Source organism: Pieris rapae, chromosome 5 (genome assembly GCF_905147795.1).
Source record: "Pieris rapae chromosome 5, ilPieRapa1.1, whole genome shotgun sequence".
Classification (NCBI taxonomy): Eukaryota; Metazoa; Arthropoda; class Insecta; order Lepidoptera; family Pieridae; genus Pieris; species Pieris rapae.
This window is the reverse complement of record NC_059513.1, coordinates 7,514,199-7,535,308: the sequence shown is the minus strand read 5'-3', so window position 1 is coordinate 7,535,308 and position 21,110 is coordinate 7,514,199. Positions and strand designations below refer to the sequence as shown.

The window sequence follows — 21,110 nt, the reverse complement described above, 5'->3', positions numbered from 1 at the left end:
GCTATTTGACAGTCGTGAAACGCAAAAATACAATTTATCCTACCAATAAGTAATAAATAGCTTATTTGGAACTTATCCGGACATTGTGAAACAGGCCCTAAGGAAGTCTGAAGTGCAAATATAATTGGTCAATTCATCATATATTTTTTTATATAAAAACCTGCATTTTTTAAAGATGTTAAGACCATGGTTCACTAGTGGGTTGGCGACTTTTGAGAATGTACACTATCTTCTATAATAAAACCTGGAGGCGGTTATGTTGAATTTTAATACACGTAAAGAAATTTATTGAGATGTAATTGTGCAAGCGTGTACATCAAATGAGCTATTTTTGGAGGCTTCAATAGGTATTTGAGGCTTCAAAGGTTGCACGTGGGCAGAGGGGAAGGTTGCACGTGTAAGTTAGACAACGTAAACAAGTCAATGTTAGATTTGTTTATTTATTATAAAAAATTTTGTTTATGTCAGCGTGTTGTACCTTAGATGATGGGTAATAAACCATTTTATATTATAAGACCGGCTAAGTTTTATATACTTATATCTATAAGTACATTCTACTACAAAATAGCAATTTATATCACAATGAATCATCAATTAGACTAAAAGAAAAAGTTGTTTATATTTTTTAAATAGTTATACATTTGTTACTAGTTTAGGTTAATATATTATAATAATTTATTGGCATTTATGTTGTGAAAAAGTTATATCTATCTTCATGTGTTTGAGGCTTCCTAGCGATACAATTTATAATGCTAAAGTGAATACAATCCTATTATGAAAAATATAATTAAACCCACAAAACAGATGCAAAATTAAACTCTCTCATATCCCACTGTTGTTTATGGGAAACCTATATGTCTCCTGTTTTGGTTTCATAAGGTTTAAGGATGAAATAGCGCAAGTCCATAGAGTACGTAGCGATCCAAAAATATCATAAGTGTGGGAATTTATAGGATGAATTGACAAAATTGATATTTGCTATTTCTTACACGTGGCATATTTTCCTGTAACTCGACACGTTCCACGATTATATTCTACAAAAATCTTTTTAAAATGCATAATTATAATGCCTTTATATTTCGAAACTTTGATGTGTGATTTTTAATATATTTTGACTACAGTAGACATATCTCGGCGTTCAGTGTGTCTCTTGGCAAAGGCCTCATCTACGCCGTTCCACTGTTATCTATCCTTTGCGACTCTTCTCCAGTTGTAGCCTACTGTTAATATGAGGTTGTCCATCTTTTGGTTGTCGTCCTCTTCTTTGGTCTCTGGGGTACCATTCCTTCAATATTTTTAATTTTTCTTAATCTTCGTTTAATTTGGACTATCTTCGTGAGATCCTCTGGCACACTTAAGACTGTGTTTTTTTGCTTGTCTAATTTTATTATTTGCAATAAAATGTATACATTTATTTATAATACTAATCATAGTATTTGAAAATAATGTTGCTTTTTAGATTGGTCTAATATGATACAGATTGCATTGATTGGATTTTCATATCTATATATTTCAGTTAAGAACGAAGAACCATAAAGATAATTATAAATAAATAATTATAAAATAAATCAAGATGTTTTTTTTATATAATAGAATATTAATGTAGAAATTATAACGCCCTAAAAGGGTCCTTTTGCGTGTTTCGAATTTATGTCAGAAATACTGCGAATAAAAGTCACGATGTTCATAATTTAAAACGACAGAATATTAAAATAATCTGATAAATGTAAGCAGTTTCCTTTTATTGCCTTATAAATCTAAATACTTAATAAATTTACCTAAAGTCAGCTTTATTTCTTTTTATTCTAATCTAAGGGCAATAATAATGCTAGTTCTATAAATTAAATCTAATGTGATCATAATTTAAGTTATTTTTATAGCTTTTTGTAATAAAAATTAGCCATTTGATAAGCAACAAAATTTATTACAAAATTAAATAGAATGAACTATAAATGGATACATTTATTAAACATAATTTCTTTATAAATTCTCTATTCTTTCCACGTCTTAGAAATAATTATATTTCAAATATGGAATAATTTAACAAATCAATCAACAAATAAGTAATTCTTTTCTTGGATAATCTAACTTGTCCTTCTTTTTTTAAGTGCTTTTTTCCATTTCCATAAAGCGTATTCAAACATAACATAACAGAATGCATATTTGATAAATCATAGTTCGAGTGAATGTTATTGGTCCATTAACGTAAAATTAGACCAAATACAGTCAGCATTATTTCTGTCGTTTTTGATGATAGCGTCATTTTGTCCAAGTTCTACTCATCCGGCGGGAACGTCATCATACTAGAACGACCTTTACTTAGAAAAGAATCAAGAAATTGAACCATGCAAGAATGATATCTTAAGTCAAAGTTTATAGGGCAAGTTTCTCAGTAACCTAGCACGGCCAGTACCGTCGCGTGATAAAAGTTTGTTAATAACAATCAAGATAGGACTAATGTGTTAGTTCTAAGTTTGTTCTTTATGTAAACACTGTTGAAACTTTCAAACTTAGATACAGCTTACGTATTTGCATAAAAAAATATCAAAATAATTGTGAAATGCATAAAGAAAAAAACTATTACCACTTTTTTTTAATTATTAGGACAGAAAAGCTGGTAAAACGAATCACACATCATATTGTTTCAACATACATACCCTCAAATCTTAACATAACACCAGAGAATTGCAATACCCTAATTTATGCTTGGCTAAATAAATTCAACTTATTCATATGTATCTATTATGTATAATAATATTTTTTACTCTCTATTTAATCTCGCTTGTACGATTTACAGTCTTTATATAGAATATTATAAGGTGAGACCTTGTTTTTTTTGGATTTAAATGAAAAATAAAACTTAAATATATAATATTAAATTAAAGTGCAGTACCTAACCATTTTTCTATTTATATATCGAAAACATTACTTAAGTATCCCGATTCATCTTGCTTACATTTCAAATTGCACATTATCACTGGCTGAAATTAAAAACAAAATGAAAAAAAAAAATAGATAAAAAGTACGGCTATTGTATTAAAGATTTTTAAGTATCAAGAGTCTTTAGATATCTTAATACTAAGACACGCGTGCCACAGATACTTAAAGGAACAAAAACTTACCACTTCTCAAGTATCTTATTGTCTATAGTACAATACCCATGGTTGACCAGCTAACACTTTTTTGCTAGTATTTCCTCTCTTTAAACAATCCTATTTTATGATGCACTTAAAACACAATGGCACGTTTAAATATTTATTTTAGATATAAATTTTTAACAGTACAGGCAACGTCCATGGAGGACGAAGTTATTGATTGTTGTATCTTGGTGCAATTCTGAGAATAGGCATTTCTTCTAAAGGGTTATCATGAATCAAAAAAAATTTTATTTATATTTTATGATTACTAGAGGTATGAATACAAGGAAAATATAATAAGACTTGTCTTGATCTTTTTAAATAATTACAATAATTATTGCTGCAAAAATACAGATCTAAAAAGAATATAAATTTAGTAGATAATCAAGAATTATATCAATTTGTATGCTTAAATAAGATGGATCGTAACAAATTACAATAGAATAGATACATTTTACAGATTAATTTAAGAATTCGCTTTATTATTACAGATGCTATTTCCTGCGAACGGTTACTTTTAAGTGTGATAATATTCGTAACAATAGCATTATTTAAAATTATAGCAGTCAGTAAAATAATGAATAGTAAATTTATTATTTTTGAAAATAGAATAGTAATCGTTTAAAGTATGTTGAACCTGAAATGAAATGATGCAATTTCCTGTTTTGAATTCATTAAGGGTTTTTAATTTTGCGTTGTTTTTAACAATTAAATATTTTTTTTAATGAAGGGTTTATAATGCCTATTCATTGTGTTCTATACTATGTTGAGAGTATAAAACTTTAGATTGAATTGTATGTATTAAAAACTGGCAGGTCAGAAAAAAATCCCCTTTGGCGTGATCAAATAAATATTTAATCTTTCATCATGTTTGAATTTTGATCGTCTAGTTTATAAATACATACTTGATGTAATGACATTCATGACCGTTACGAAAAAGACGAAATGCCAACGGACCACGTGCCAAACCTACCTATATAACTCGAAATGACCATCACAAAGATACGTATACATAGTACTATTCATTCATAAGAAACAGTTCATTCATACGGGCTCGAGACTGGTGAATGGGAGCGAGTGAGAGGCAAGACAACTAAGCTCGCGTTACAATGGTAAAACAATATGTTCCCGAGAATTGTTTAAACAATCTTCTAGGAATTTCCGTTTCGAAACGATTTTGTTTTTGGACGATTGTACGGTGGCGTTCCGTTGAAGTGGTCATTGATCGACTTAAGTGGAATTATTGTAAGTTCATTGTATAAGGGAATAACTATGAATAGCAAAATACAAAAGATTTTTATACTGACGATACTATTATCTATTCAAATTTGTAGATAAAGGATTACTATCAAAGAAAATCCATCCTGCATTATCCTGCATTAGTTAGTTTTTACATTTATATCTACTATTAATCTTAACTTAATATAGTAACTTTGAACTAACTAACTTTAAGGAGTTTCTTTTCAATGTTTATAGAAAACTCATACAGAAATGAATTTATTAAGAACTTAGTTATAAACATTATAAACGCAGCTTAATTCACAAGCAACGAGATTGTGTAAAAAAACATCGTCGGTGGAAGTCAACCCCAGTCGGATTTAAAAGCTTTGATCCGTTGATATTTAAATATTAAATATTAGAACACGGTATTCATAAAATTATTATTAGTTTCTGATCTGTACGTGCTTATGACCTTGAAATTTTATACACGTTTATAAAGTGTAGTTACATTCCGGTATGTGTCGTCTACTTTTTAAGAGATACATATTTCATAACTTAATCCATACAACATACAAAAATCTAATTACTTTAGTGGTATAGCGAAAAGGCTTGACTTATAATGTTAAATTTTAAAAACAACTCTCAGTATGAAGCTAGATACAAGCTTTCGAATCATTGTAAAATACGTTTTTACTATAAAGTATTAAAGCGACACAGTCGCAGTATAAGGTGGTTATACCGAGGCGTAGGCCAAGTCGTACCTGCGACGAGCGTGCCACAGCCAGTCCGAACTTAACCGACCCGCGAACTACTCGCGCGCGACTAAACACTTTTTGTGACGTGATCATGCAAGTGCTAGCTTTATTCGTCTTCGTGTGGCTCCTTAACGAAGTCCGGGGCGTTATCAGAACACCCCTTGAAGCCTTTAGGCCCTCAGCCGAAATCCACATACGTCGACCGGACAAATTGCCTCTTTTGCCTCATAGAAGGACGATGCAACAGAAAAGCGGACTCAAGATTCTGTACCAAACAGGCGTAAGTATTGTATGTAATCTATACTTTTATTAAAGGTGGATATTATTTTGCGTCTTGTGGTATGAAGGTATTGAGTATTCGATTGCTCTGCGAAATACCTTTGCCGTGTCTGTTATAGTTTTATACACAATATAAATGATACGAGAAAATAATTTACTCACATTAGGGACGTAATGTCGAAATTCTTGTTTCAATTAAGTTTGCTAGGCAAACATGCGAAACGAAAATTAGGCGATAAATAGAAATCTAAAAATACATCAATTGTACCGGAAAAATTAACATTCTTTTACAAGCCGTAAGGCTTTCAAAATCCTACTTCTCAGTATAAGAAACTTATAAATGTTGATATATGTATATTATAAAGCCTTTATCCTAATCCTACGTATACGACATCAGTTTAACAAAAAATATTAGGTCCCTTTCAAAAGCTATTCAAGCAACATTCCACTACTCGTGAGATCGCTTTATCTTACCAAGAAGTCAATTTTATTAAGCTCTCGGAAATAAGCTAGAGGAAATTATTCGAATTCGTTCGCTGTTAGAAACATCTGGTAAAAATGTATTCGTCATACAGATACCAGGAAGGGAACACCCGACAATTAACCCAATTAAAATTGCTCTAGCGCACACGTGGCACCAACTGTCCGGTCCCAATCAAGTCTTATTTGTACCTTCAACAAATTACTAATAAAATTAATCTGTCACCGATTTCCTTTAGCCGGCCATGCGATCAACCGCAATAATGATACCGAGTTTAATAAAAATAGAAAAGGAGTCACGGATATCAAGTTTTGTAAGTCATATTAAAAACAACGTTAATCATATTATTATGCCTAATTTTAAAGTCGATTCAAGATAATCGTTCTAAGATGTAATTGCGTGTATTCGAGTTGTAATGTTAGAAATATGTTTATAACACCGAAAATGAGCTGTATCGTTCGCAATTTAAAAGTCAAAATGCTGTGATAATTCTCGGGTTTTAAGGGTTATATTATGGAATTGGTGTTGTGCACGCTTGCGTAGGAGCATGCGTAACACCGGTAGCGGCAGGTGTTCATTCACTCATTCTTATCTTGACAGCTTTGATGACTTACGAGGCTCCGTCCCGGGCAGTGGGTACTATTTGATAAAAAAGCCTTTTTTTTTTCTTTTTGTGTCACTGGCTTTAAACTGATTTGTAACGGTAACCTTTTCGTTTTACATCTTATTGTGGAATGGAATTTAAGAGTTATCTTCGTTTATTCATATGCCAGAGACAGTATGGAGAATTTAGCTTTATTTTAATCTCAGTTTTAAGAGTTTAAAAAAAACGTGAATAAAATATCGAATATTTTGATTAGAGAACATTCAAGCAGTGAATATGACAGAAATGTCTCTTTCTATTAGGGGGCTTTTCAACAGCTTCCTGCACTTTAAAAGATCAATGGACCGTTCAAACAAAGAGTAACCAACCTAAGATTTGTATGACAAAACCACAGAAGGGAAGATCATCCGCTTTGGTACCATAGTTACAACTTCGAAGGGATAAATTACACTAAGATTGTACTTTTAATGCACGTCTTTAATCAATTATTTATTTATATGACGTTAAGTTTTGTTGTTAGAATAGGAAGGTCGAAATTAATAAATTCTTTTTGAGTATTCGATTATATGGAAGCCTTCAACAGTTATCGTGTAAAACGACGGGATGCTTGTCATCAATAAATGTTGCTAAAGGAAGTTGTAACAAAATGATTAAAAAAAAATAAACTAAGCCTAAAATAAACTATTAAGGCTAAACATATTCTGTTAAGACTATTCTGTCTAGAATACTCTCTGTAGACGAAAATAATACAATAATAAATCTATTAGAATAGTGTGAAGGTCTAATTTGGGCTGTTGGTGACAGTTAATAGAATAATGTATACAATTTAACCATTACCCAACAATGCCAATATGATTGAATAGACGCCAATCTAAATTTAAACTAGACTAATACTAGGTCTAGAAAATTACGGTTTAGTATGTCTGGTATAGATTAGGGATTCTACGAAATATTTGGCTTTTGATGAAAATAATGATGACACATTACACAGTATACTGGTGATACAAATTATCAAAATTAGAACATTATATTATAATCATGCGATGTATATTATGTATATTGCATTTGTTAATGTGAGTTTTTGTTACTTAGAAAAATATAATTGCTACCTTACCCATAGTTTTCTTCTTTTCTTTCTTAATTTTATTTACCAATTTTTAAAGTGGTTTCTACAAGAGCGTGGGAGAATTCAATGTTCAATAAAGGTTGATTACACCTGCATAAAAGTAATGCGATTGCAATTAAACGAATCGGTTCATTAGTCGAAATGAAATCGCAATTTCCATGTGTCGTATAAATATCCGATAGGATGACAAGAAACGTCGAGACGGACATAACGGGAGCCCAGCAAATGATACCGCCGGACGCCTGCGCGGACGCAGAGGAAAAAATATTTAATGCATGAAATTTCCTTTCCACTTGAATCTTTGCTATATCAACTCAGAACTTAAAGTAAATTTTCCGGATTCAAAGCTGAATATTCGTTTGGTTTAACCAACGACAGCTATCTAGCTACTATTTTCTATCTACATGTAATTTATAAGTAGTAGGTAGTTTAAAAAATATATAATTAGAAAGGTTTTAAATGTTCTAGATAATTTTTTCATATATGTGTTAATAAATTAAAAACAACAAACTCAGTAATTTAATGTTATAGTCCCGTAAAAAAGGCTCATTAATAAAATTTACAAACGAGTTCATTCGAAATTCGAATTTTGAATCTTATTTTTAAAATTACATCAGTTGCGTTGGTTGCTATTGACACAGATTACTTATAACATAACCATATGAAGGAATGTCATGCAATTTAATGTTTTATGCAACATTCTATAGACCATAGCTATCGCGGCCTACGTGATTGAGTCTATGGGGAAGTCGCCATATTTGGTCGAACTACATTTTACGGAAGCCTGTTTATTGTGAATATTTACATACAATTTACATCTTAGCGGAGGTGGTAAAACCAACTACTGTTATAAACATATCTATATGGTGAACTGAATGAAATTTAAACCAGTATAGAAATTTTAAGGGCATAGCCGGGTTAGGTATCAATAATATTCTACTAAAGCCGGGTTAGGTATCAATAATATTCTACTAAAATACATTTTGTTTTGTCTTTTTAAGTCGATAAAAACAAGTTTTTGTACGAAAAATATAGTTAATATTTCTTATTGGTTTTGGGTTTCTTAAATCAACTTACTATATAATCCAGGTAAAGGACTCTTCATGTTTCATTAAATATAAGACAAATACTATCCAATGTCTGTTTAAAATAAACAATTTTGAATTTGGAATAAAACCAAAATCCTTGAGGTTTTGAAACTTTCAAAGGGTCTTTCACTCGACTGCCCTTGATACATTTGCAATATTACTCAATATTCTGGTTATTCAACATTCAGAAATAGTACTTAATTCAGTTGAAGACACGAGTCTAAGAACATTAAAGGTAAAGACAATTTTCTAAGGCGAGGACAAATTATTACTTATATCAAGGAATGAACTGTAATATATCGGAGAATAATTTAGTTATTCATTATGTATTATTCAAATATTACCTATGTATTTCACATACATAAGCCCCATAGAATTCCAAACTAAGCATACATTATATAATATTACGATTTTAAACTTATTATAATTTAAAAATTCGATAAAAACTTCTTATCAATATTATATTTATTTTTAAGTTTCTTATTGGTAAAATTTCCTTATGAAGTCAGTACAAGGAGTGAAAAGCAAAAACTAATAGGAGATTCAAAGCACCTGCCTTACGCGACGAAAAAACGAATACTTTTTGTTACTCTATCTTAGAAAATAAGCAAATCGACTGAGACCGGAAAGTTTTGATTTCTGTTTTTTCACGTTCTATTATGATGATTGGTTTTTGTTTGTAAAAAATTCAATCTTAAACCTTGGAACTTGGACATTAAGTTTTGGCTTAGGTGTTGACAAAGAAAAGTTAGTAGGTACCTACATACTTTTGACAATTGTGACATATGAACTAAAATATTAGAAATAATTGTACCTATATTACATTAACATAATTTTAATTATACTTCAGAAACGTTAAACATTGTACGGTTCTCATATCGAAAAATAAGAATCCTCTTTCAACTAAATAATAAAGAATTTCATCCAAACATAGTTGCTCAAAGCATCTCAACGAAATCTCGTCTTTTATCATTCCCACTCATCCTTTTGAGTTGGGCACACTTGAGGAATGGGGTTTCCGATTGAGGACACGTGTACCATCAATGCCTCCTCCGGATGCCCATACAATGGTGTAAGATGGCGTGTCTCAATACTGTGCGGGCCGGTCTAATGTTACGTACATTCAATAACATTTATCAGAACTGTAATGCAATCCATTACAGCGTCATATAACAAAATAGACGAAACAAAAAAATATTTCCCGTATAAAGATGAAACTGTTAATACCCTGTTTCTTAGCCTTGCTTCGCTTAATCAAATAACATATCCCTTAAAATCTCATGTTGATTAATAAATCTGTTGTAAACAAAATCGAATAAATTTATTAAAAAATTTAGCGATGCATCAAAATGTGACAGATACAAAATTCTTTTATATAAAAGACTAATTAAATGATAATTAACATTATCGTGGTAGTGAATATGTGCAAGTACTAAGTATTGATGTAATTCCTGGTTATTGGACACCTATTGCATACAATGAGGCTATATGAGACGAGTTAATTAAATGGCGTGCGTGCGCATGAGTTTCCGGCGCCGTTGATGTCTTTTGAACGAACAATTTGTACGTAGGTATTAGGTATATAGCGTAGTGAATAAAGCACATTCTTATTAATCCGTTTTTTACAAAAATGGCGTATAGTATTATAAAAATACGCTTACAGTGATTTGTTTTTATTTTCTTGACATTTTGCGTGCATTATACAGCACGGTCCCGCGTTGACTTAGTTACTTAGACCTAACTTTGCCAATGGGTATCACGAAAATTCAAGATAATATTGAAATATAACGACGAATATGCCCGGTTTTATTAAGCATCCCTTTAATTTCTATAAAAGATCATTGCGAAAACTATGTAATATTTCCAAGATAATGTACATATTAAATATTGTTATTTGTACAGTGTGTAAAGCATATACACGACCTTACGAAATGTAAATAAGTAGAATGTAAAATTAAACAACAGTTACACCTACGATACAAAAAACGGAGATAGTGGAGGCGTGTGCCCACATAGCCCTTCGAAGGTTGTGGAAGGTCGTTTGGTCATAGTTTACTATAAGGCTGTCAATACACGAGTTTTTTTATATAACCAAGGAATATCAGAGCCACATACTAACAATATAGTGCAACCTAGACTAAAGTTTTATAATACAATAAAATATTTATTATAATAACCTAGTTTTTGGTCGATTATTATTTGTATAACAAATCTTTATGGTTATCCAAAATCGGCAGGCAACCGCAGCTCGTATGAACAATCTTCTATAGGTGCGTGTGCGCACCTGTTCACACCGGATACCCCCCCTCCCACGCCTCACTCAAGAGAAACATCTCGAACAACAAAAAGATATCCTATTTTATCTCGTGTAAGTCCATTTTTACTTTGCAAAGTCAGCATCCAAGTTTCAATCTTCACCCTTTTCATGTTCACGCCACCATAGTTTCTATATTACACACAATAGGGTTTATATTAATTTTACCAATAAAAGAAGCGTGCTTGAAATCTGTCGCCAGCGGGCAACGGTCAAATTACGTTAAAAAACCAAATTAATTTAAAAAAATTATGGGCACCCCAAAAATAATGTAAATACTTAATGAGTCTCGTTATAATAATCAATAAACCTAAAAGTAAATGTATTCATGTGATTAAAAAAAATTATATATGACAGAGTCAACATATTGTCCCGATTACTAAATAATCAGCGTTTAAAATATGATATGATTTTAGGTTAAGCAAAAGTCATTAATTTAAAAAGTTGTAGGTATGTTAGAAAACCGTTGGAGTTTCAGTGTAAGCTTGATACAGACTTCATTATTTGTGGATATTTCTCTGAAAGTCTTAAAAACTAGCTTCGATATGACTGTGCTACTCATTTCATGGAATGGTTTCATAATAAGCATAAAACCAATTTAGTAGCGACAAATAAGCTATAGTTTAAAATTATTTTAGTGTTATGACTTTGTATTCAAAGCATCTAATAAAAATGACTTATGTATTGTCAGCCTCGATTGATATTCATCGAAGTCTAAAAAGAGCATTTCTTATAAATGCGATTAGCATTCAGCGCGATATGCAAGCTCCGTTAAGCCCATATACCAACACAATAAATATTATGATTTATTTATACATTTATTGTTTTGTATTAAATCCATTGAAGGGTAAATTGCAGGTGGCTCTCGAGTCAAGAACTCAACAAACCATGTATTGTGTTTTTGTTTTCGTTACAAAAGGGCTATATCCGGCTTTTGATCCGTCCAAGGCAGTTTCCGCGAAATACATCGCAACGCACAAGAAACGGAAGTATATCCGGAACAACAAAAAATGTTTTCACGCCCCTAAGGGCTTAGGGCTGTCTGTTTGAACGTTAAATTAAACCTCGTATGTATTGCTTGCCTCGTTTTATACATGGTATAAAATTGGGTTATAAAATAACGTTAAATCCATTTAGAAAGAAAACCCGGAAAATACTTTAATTAATAAAAAAAAGTATCTGATATCATTAAAAATATCTTTTGAAGAATATATCATAAAAAAAGCCGTTAAATTTTACAATTATGATATATTATTATGGGTCGCGTCCGCTGGAACTAGCCCTGGGTTGAGTTATGTTTGCGTTGAAAAAATGTTCCCACAGTCAACAGGTCGCCGGTAATTCCGGCCGGAAGTATGCCACGACCGATGGTCCTTGCCGCGAAAAAAATTTGAATAGAACACATGTTCGTACATTATTATGATAAGCATCTTTCGATGTAAGATCATCATGGCAGGTGTTTACCCATTTTCTCCCACGCGAAGATAACACTATATTATACAGCTTGATTTTACTAAACTGTTTAATGATTTATTATTGACCTTTTCATATAGCGTCATAAAAGTTTCCTTATCACTCTCGACTCTAACAATTTGTGGCTTAGGAATGAAAGTGTAATTTTTTGCTGTATTCCCAGAATGTTTTTAGTATAAGCTTTCGCAATAATTCTTATTATTCATGGCATGCAAAATCCAACAACTGCACGGTAAATAAAAATACGCGATGAATGTACAAAATGTATCAAATCGATTTGAAATGCGCGAGATTTGGGAAAATTACTCTAAATTCTTGGCGAGGTACAATAGTTATATTTAAAATATAGGTTTACCGGATTGTATCACAGAATATTAAATAAAATCTCGATTCTTTAGACAGTTATGTAGTTTTTCAACCATGAAACCGATACAGAATATTTGTTAGAAATTCTTTATTTATTTAATTAGATAATTTTATTCAGAATTCCTTACAAACGATTGTTTGATCCACGGTACCATTTTAGATACAAGAAATAAATTCAGGATTATTTTTTAACGAATTGAATATATAGAAAACATGTACTACAGAAATGAACAGCATAATATAGTATTTCATATCGAGGATTTTAATTTCCAGGTGTCAGAAGAAGATTTGCCAGATTGCCGAGCACGACAAGTCTGCAGTAAAGTCGACCTTTATGATTCAGCCCAGCCTTGGATTGAACGAAAATGTCGTTGCTTGGGACACAGGCCTTGTTCTAGGTGAGTAACAATATCTTAAATTAAAATTATATCACACTATTAAAATAATAAGCTTACGCCTATTTAGCATGAAATAGATGTCTCTAACATATTCAAACATATACTTTTCTCTTATAAAAATTTTGTCGTTCGGGATTGATACTAAGCGTTATTCCTGATCTTATATGTATGGCGGAGTCCATTTATCGAGGTTATACGACCGAATAAAAGCTGGTAAAACTGTGCAGCACAGATAGAAAATAATAGCAAAAGCAGTGGCAACCCTAGTATATATTGTGCCATTTACTCTGTAGTGCTCTGAGGTTATATGATATTGCAAAATAAAGCAACACAGAGGAGCTAGAAAGTGGTTTGCGTTACGATTATGTGGGCAAGAGTATAACGGTGTTAAAGTGGACATTTTACATTTCTAGCGATTATAAGAGACTAATTACTCCATTAACGTGTGCCGGCAAAACAATAAATATTTTAATGAGATAGCTAGAGCCCACTTAACATTTTGCAGATAATGCCAACATTCAAAGTATCTTTGCATTAGAGTAAAATATATTTTGGTACGTTCTTAATTTTTTTTTCATATTTCAGTGATCTGTCATCGGATGACAATCATACTCTCGCCGATAAGACAACATTATACAAGACCTGTGAACCAGTGAGGCGATTGCCAAAATGCCGGTACTTCAAGGACGCGGCATGGACCATATTCTCATTGCCAGATAGCAATGCTACCCAACAGATAGTTAATTGCCACTGTCCAAAGTCTTCAGTCACATATCTACTAAAGAAACTGCCTTACACGACACCTAGCGGCGAACAAGGCAACCAGTATCAATTCGCGTGCTCGCCACAAAGCGTAAGTATCTTTTCTGTTGTAGTTTACGAAGACACCACTAGATGGAGTTGAAAAACTGTAATCTAACTTACAGAGTTGATATAATAAAGAATCATATTATTTGTTTTTGTTTAACATTCGCATCTGGAATAAAGATAACAGTTATAATTTTTATTCAATAATATTTTTTTTAATCGCTCAAAATCAAATATTATTAGCAGTTCTTATTTTTATAAAATATTTAACAACAATTTCTTTTTATTACAGCGATTGAGGTGTTCGCGAAAAGAACCATGCCGGCTGTTCAGCGCCAGGCGTCGCCACAAACAGATAGACGAAGTGAACGCGAGTACAATCTGTCAATGCCCACGAGACCACACATGTCCCAAACACCATACAGAACCAGGTGTGCTGCCAGGGGTCACCTACGTTGCTGAAGATATCCGCACTTACCACGGCTACTGCATGCCAGAACCGCCTCCTGATAGCTACAGGTTCGTAGGAGACAAAGACTGAGAACCTAGTCTAACGTTCAAAGCTTCTTACTTCGTTAATACCTGTTCAGTACAAAATTATCGTAAGAATACGAAATCAAATCGGTAAAGGTAGTTTTAAAATAAGAACATACACGGACCTGAATCCATATAAAATCACAGATATTAATGCGATATATATCTGGCCAGTTAAGCATTGATTTGTCTACATAGACAGCTATGATGACCTCAGTGTAAATATATGTAAGTTAAAATCGGTATTACATAGGAATTGTTTCTGTTATGTTTTGTAAATAATATTTTTAAGTATCATTCCAAACGGTTAGATTAAATTATTTTTATATTACTTGCCATACTGTGGTCTAAGGCGTGCATTTCATGTTAACGACGAAAGCGCAAAGTATTTCTTTTATATGTTTATAGTAAAAAGTCGACATAAATACTCCTTATTCTGTAATATCCAATAGCGAAATCAATCCCAATTAAAAAAATGTTGTAAAGTCGTTAATAAAAAAACGTGTGTGTACTGTACTGTGTACTTATGTGCACAGGTTAGAAGTTATACTTCTTTGGCGTAAAAAGATAAAAATCTTTTCAAAAATTTTATCTGTCACCTTTTATTCTACGATTGTAGAAAAACGACACTAACAATAGAAAAATCTAAAATGTTGTCTGTAGCTATCTTTAGAGTGTCGCATTTTGACGGTTGCGCACGCATCGTAAAAATTGCCTCTCATCTTTTTTTCCCTAACGCGCCTAAAGAAGTATAACTTCATACAATTGTATGTATGTCCCCCATATTTATTCACACAATATTGTGGATATTTTTAGATATACAACACCTACAGCTGTATATAAGAAAATTACTATAAATAGCAGCAATCGTCTTGCTTGTGGTACAATTCTTTTTCGTATATAACTGGAATACTGAGGATTTTATGATTTAATCGTTATTAAATGCAAAATGTTCTAAAGATATATTGTGTACTTTAAGACTGTTGCCTTGTTTCAATGTCTTCCATGGACAAAGTTTATGTTTGCGATATTATTGTTTTAGATGAGCCTTATTGTTAAATGCTAACTATTTTTACGATTGTGTTGCCTTTTGTATTGAATATAGCAATCGTGTATTTATGTAAATATGAGAAAATGTTAATATTTTGTATTATACCGATAAGGTATGTCTTCCTTGTTTTACGTAGGTTTAGTTAAATTATTGACACAAAGCGATTAAATGTTTCAATATCATAAAGGTTATTTTATTTCGACTAAATTGTTTGTAAAAATGTATACTAGCAAATATGTTTGCTTCAAGTCACAACCTTCTCGGGCATTCGCAACCAGACCTTAAGCAGCTGTTAAAGTACATATTGTCTCAATTTAAACGGGGGAGGCTCTTCCTCTTTCGCTCCCTTTTCTAGACCTTTCTAGATCTTTTAGCAGTTTACAGCAGGTAACCTACCTAATACGATTCCAGGAATACCAAGAATAGTAGCAATAGAAAATATTTAACATTATTGAAAGCGCATGAGACGAATAAATAAACCTGGCATAGGTACTTATTTACTAGAGACAATTGTTTACACAAACTGCTATCCTAATCTATGGTTTAAAATCGCTACTTGCTTTAGACGAATGCGGAAAGCATTTTATAGATATTAGTTTTGTCCAACAGCGTAGAGTTCGAGTACAATACCATCGCTCCTACTAAATTGGTATACAAATCCTGATAATGCCGATGTAAACAAGCATCATGTCCACTTCCTTATGGTAAAACAACTTGACTGTATAATGAAACTATGCAGAAAGGTAGACTTGGTTAAAAATTCTACTAACGACTATTGTTTCTGGGATATTTTTGTTCACCTTTAGTTATGAATGTGAACAACAGAAATAAACTATAATTTATATTGTATCGCCTTGGTCATAATATCACATTCGAGTCTTAGCATCGAATTCATTATTTAATTGGAAAATTAATATGGGAACCGATTTTTTTTGTTATCTCATAGAAATAGCTGGGCCCTTAGCGTACGTTTTGTATGAGTCAAAAGAGCGAAATTGCAGAAGTGTATTTCCCTTTTTCCCCTAGCAACCTATAGTTGTCAGTCCTACTACTGTTGGAGGTGCATAATTTGGTGCTTAAAAATTAAACCTAAACTTTATTTTACGTGCAAAGAAATTGTTGGATTTAATCAAAATATTTTTAAAGGCATGCACGGCAAAAACTTCACAGCCTATACCTTGAAAATGTATAAATCCGCCTCTGAGTCTCTTATCTCGCATAAGAGGCATGTAAATTTATGTATGATAGGTGATAGACGTGTCATATCTATAATATAAAAATGAATCGCAAAATGTGTTGGTAAGCGCATAACTCAACAACGCCTGGACCAATTTGGCCAAATTTTTTTTTTAAATGTTCGTTGAAGTTCAAGGATGGTTTTTACGGCGAGAAAAATTAGAATTATTGCTTGAAAAACCCTAAAAATAGCCCTTTTCTTTTTCCCATACAAATGATTTGTAACTAAAACGTAGTCAATTTGAGCTTTATTGCTATGGTATAAAGTTCATATTAAATTACAAGCACTCACTGTTGTCTAAGCAATGTAGGTGTGTTCATAACGTAAAAGATCATAACAATGTGCGTGTGTGCGTTGGAGCACAGAATACATAGTTGGAGGAGTTTAATGTCGCGTTCCGAAACTCGCGTTTCTTTTGTATTAATTTCGGCACGCGAGATAAAATGCATCAGTTTCCACGTCATTACATCAGTAAAAAAAATCGCGTTACCAACAGTGTTTTGTTATTTTTAATATCCAAATTTTAAATAAATAAAACAATTCGTACGGCTTAAAAGGATTTGACTTCAAGTCATATCAAATTTAAAAAAAAAAAAAAAGTTGTCTGTTACCTAATCTACTGAGTTTGCTTTTACAGGCGAATTGAGGATATATAAATCAGTTGATTCGGCTACTAATCAAGATGATGTAGTCAACTATCCACCGGAATTTTTAAACTCGCTGGATTTGCCAGGATTGCCACCTCACAATCTTCAATTAAAGGTTGGATCGGTGGTTATAATGTTGCGAAATATCAACCAACCGCGTCTTTGCAACGGTACACGGTTAGCGATAAAAAATTACTAAACAATGTGATAGAAGCAACTATACTCAAAGGAAAGTATAAAGGAGAAGATGTTCTCATACCGCGCATCCCAATGATTCCGACTGATGTGCCATTTGAGTTTAAACGACTACAGTTTCCAGTGCGGCTTGCTTTTGCTATGACTATAAACAAGTCCCAGGGGCAATCATTAAGTGTTTGTGGTATTAATCTAGAAAACCCATGTTTCTCACATGGTCAATTGTATGTTGCCTGTTCCCGTGTTGGAAAACCATCAGATTTGTTTATCTATATGCGCCAGGTAATCAAACAAAAAACATCGTATACCACAAAGCACTACAATGATAACAATAATAATTATGATTCACATGATTAACAATAAAGCGATTACTTACTTTTAAATCCTTATATATGTTTTATTTAATTATTTTTTATTCACAACGCCCTCACTTCACATTCACCAGGGTGACGGTTCTGTTCAGGAGAATTTTTTAAAGTACGTAGGCACAAGAACTGCCACATTACAAATCTTTTTGACAGGACGAAGTCTGTCGGGACAGCTAGTAGTAAAATAAAAATAAATTTTGCCTAGAACAACGTTACAACAAAGCAGTACGAACAAAAAAGCAGTGTTGGCCTAGTGACTTCAGCGTGCGACTCTCATACCTGTGGTCGTAGGTTCGATCCCCGGCTGTGCACCAATGGAGTTTCTTTCAATATGAGTATTTAACATTTGCTCGAACGGTGAAGGAAAATATCGTGAGGAAACCGACACGTCTTAGATGATCACTACTACTAGCTTATCACCTACTTGCCTATTAGATTTAAAAATGATCATGAAACGGAAGAACAACGTTATACTTACAATGATATTAAACCGACTCAGTAATTCATTGTTGCATCAATGCATTCTTTATGTGAAGAAAATGTGAAGGTTTAAAAAGCTTCCACCGCAATTTTTTCCCTAACCATTCCCATAACCAATTACAAAGCAGTTGAATCCCGCAAAGCAAAGGTCCTGCGCATTACTCCGTAGCCAATCATTGATTGCCAACTAATAACGAAGAGACGAAAAACCATGCCTTCCGTTGATGCAGGACTTAATAGAGCAATTTGTACTTTATAAGAAACATCTAGCATAGGCTGAAACGTATCACAATGTATCACGTATCACAATATGCATAAGAAGCCTTGTTGTAATGTAATTCATTAAATTCAAATTACAGTTACATACACAAATTACAGTTCATAGTCATTGAGAAGTTCGGTCAAATAACGTAGAATATTTTAAAGTACAAAAATGGACTGGAATCTGTGGTACCTTGATTATGTATTTTCATAGGTTCGCCTTTAGTAACCGACACACGTCAAACGCCGGTTTCCGAACGATGTTTTGCAAACAATAATTGCGATGGATGAAATAATCCACTCTTGGGGTTAGAATGGACGACCTCAGTGTAAATGGCACACACTATTCTAACAAAGCTCTCACACAACTCATGCTACGGGGAAGGATAAAACTGACACCAAATGTTATTAAATAAAAAATTTAAGCACATAAACTGTGTTCGTTGTGAAAAATGCTTAAGAGAACGTAGTATTGTGTCAATACTTCACTTCTTAGGAATGCATTAGTCTTTTGACCCGATGACCGAAGACCGTGTCAGACCAGCAAATAGCCATAATGCTATAAAATCTAGGTTTCCAACGAGTTCAAACAATCGGTACAGTTAGGTCACCACGACTTTACTGAATTAAACTGTAATCTTACTAACATCATTTCAATAATTCGTGATTTTCGCAACAATATGACATAGTCTTAAGAACCAATTGCGCTGTTATAGTCTCTATTTTACATAACATTACGATGCATTTTTGAATGGCAATTAAATAGCTTATTAATACTCGATGGTTTTGTTGTATTAAAAGGTCTATTTAACATTATTTGATACGTCACATTAACGATATTATGTTCGTTTCGCTTCACTAGTTAAGGATAAAATTCGTATACACATAATAAGGCTGTGGTTAAGAAAATTATATTATTTTCTTAAACGTAAACACGTGTACGTAACTTACGCAAGACCGTATATAAATGAAATATACATTAACGTTTCTGCTACAAACGGGTATTTACATTAAAATTGGAGATGTTTTTTTTACGATATCACTGTGAAACCTGGGTCGGTCGCGTTTTGCGTGATTGATAATTTACAACTGATTTAGTGCGTACCACGAAAGATTCTCGTTATGTATTCCCCAAAACATTTGTTAATTCTGAAGAAACAAAATTCTAATCTTAAGATTGAGAGCTTCAACAAGTTAACGGTTGACATAAAGGATCTTATCTTCTTCATCTTTAGAAAGACAGTTTATAATTGAGAATCCCCTCCAATCATAGAAAAGTTTCTAAAGACTTTATAGTTTCCCTGAAACAGATATCATGATAAGTAATCCCCTTGCGGTGAGAAATGTTTGAGTGGAGCGGATTGCGGTTCAAAACTAGGATTCATTAGCGGAGCTTTATATTTCACCCAATTTCACCTTAATAACTCTGAACTATGGCATACTCATATTCTTTAAGCGTATACATGAGAGAAAGGAGAATGTTCATTATTCTATTATAAAGAAAATATAAAAGTGATATGTATTATGTGCTTCTGGACATTGTTAATGCAGATTAAGAATGAAGGTACAAGGATCTTAATGTGGATACATTCCTATATACAGTGTAATGTTTTGCCTTAACCTTACCTCACCTAAACAAGATACAGAACCGAGAATGGTGACGCAATACAACTTCTTGATAAAACAGGAACAAGACGCCTAAGCAGATACACCTTTTGAGTTACTATAACTAGTGTAGTTAATCTTAATATATATTTTCTTGTGTGCGTGTGTATGTGACTGAACTCCTCCTAAACGACTGGACCGATTTAGACGAAATTTTTTGTGTGTGTTCAAGGGGATCTGGGAATGGTTTAGATTCACAATTTTGTCCGCTGGACAATGTTTTTTTAATTAATTTTCAATTTATTAGTTGTTGTTGATTTTGATATGTTTTACATTGGATCCGACAGACGGCGCCACCATCGCAGTGTCAAATTTTAAATAATATTCGAATTTTAATTTTAGTCTGTCCCGAAATTTAAAAAAAGTTTTGTTATCATTGTGTTATATCGTGTGTGACCATGTGCTGGATCGTTAGATATTGTCATAACATTTGAATAATAATTTTCATCAAAATGGCTTATTAAAAATTGAAATTTTGAAATTAAAGACGTGTAGACAGGACAACGTCTGTCGGATCCGCTAGTATACGAATATAGTGACAAAACATATTATAATCAGACTGTTAATGAACATTACTTTAGTATAAGTATTAGTCAACAAATATTATGTATTAGCCATAATTA

General features: G+C 32.5%; 2 protein-coding genes across 3 annotated transcripts in view; one reads left to right on the top strand and one right to left on the bottom strand.

The window, feature by feature from the left end:
* Positions 1–21,110, bottom strand: part of LOC111000630 (elongation factor-like GTPase 1) — an 87,439-nt gene that overhangs the window by 10,867 nt on the left and 55,462 nt on the right. The gene's annotated exons all lie outside the window — the stretch shown is intronic.
* LOC111000632 (protein giant-lens) lies at positions 5,155–15,804 on the top strand. Of its 2 annotated transcripts, none has more exons than XM_022270153.2 (4): positions 5,155–5,393; positions 13,118–13,242; positions 13,828–14,095; positions 14,342–15,804. In XM_022270153.2, the coding sequence occupies exons 1-4, from the start codon at positions 5,205–5,207 to the stop codon at positions 14,588–14,590; spliced, it is 831 nt and encodes a 276-aa protein (XP_022125845.2). In that variant the 5' UTR covers positions 5,155–5,204; the 3' UTR covers positions 14,591–15,804. The 2 variants fall into 2 exon arrangements, with proteins under 2 accessions (XP_022125845.2, XP_022125844.2); XM_022270152.2 differs by having other exon boundaries at positions 5,155–5,402.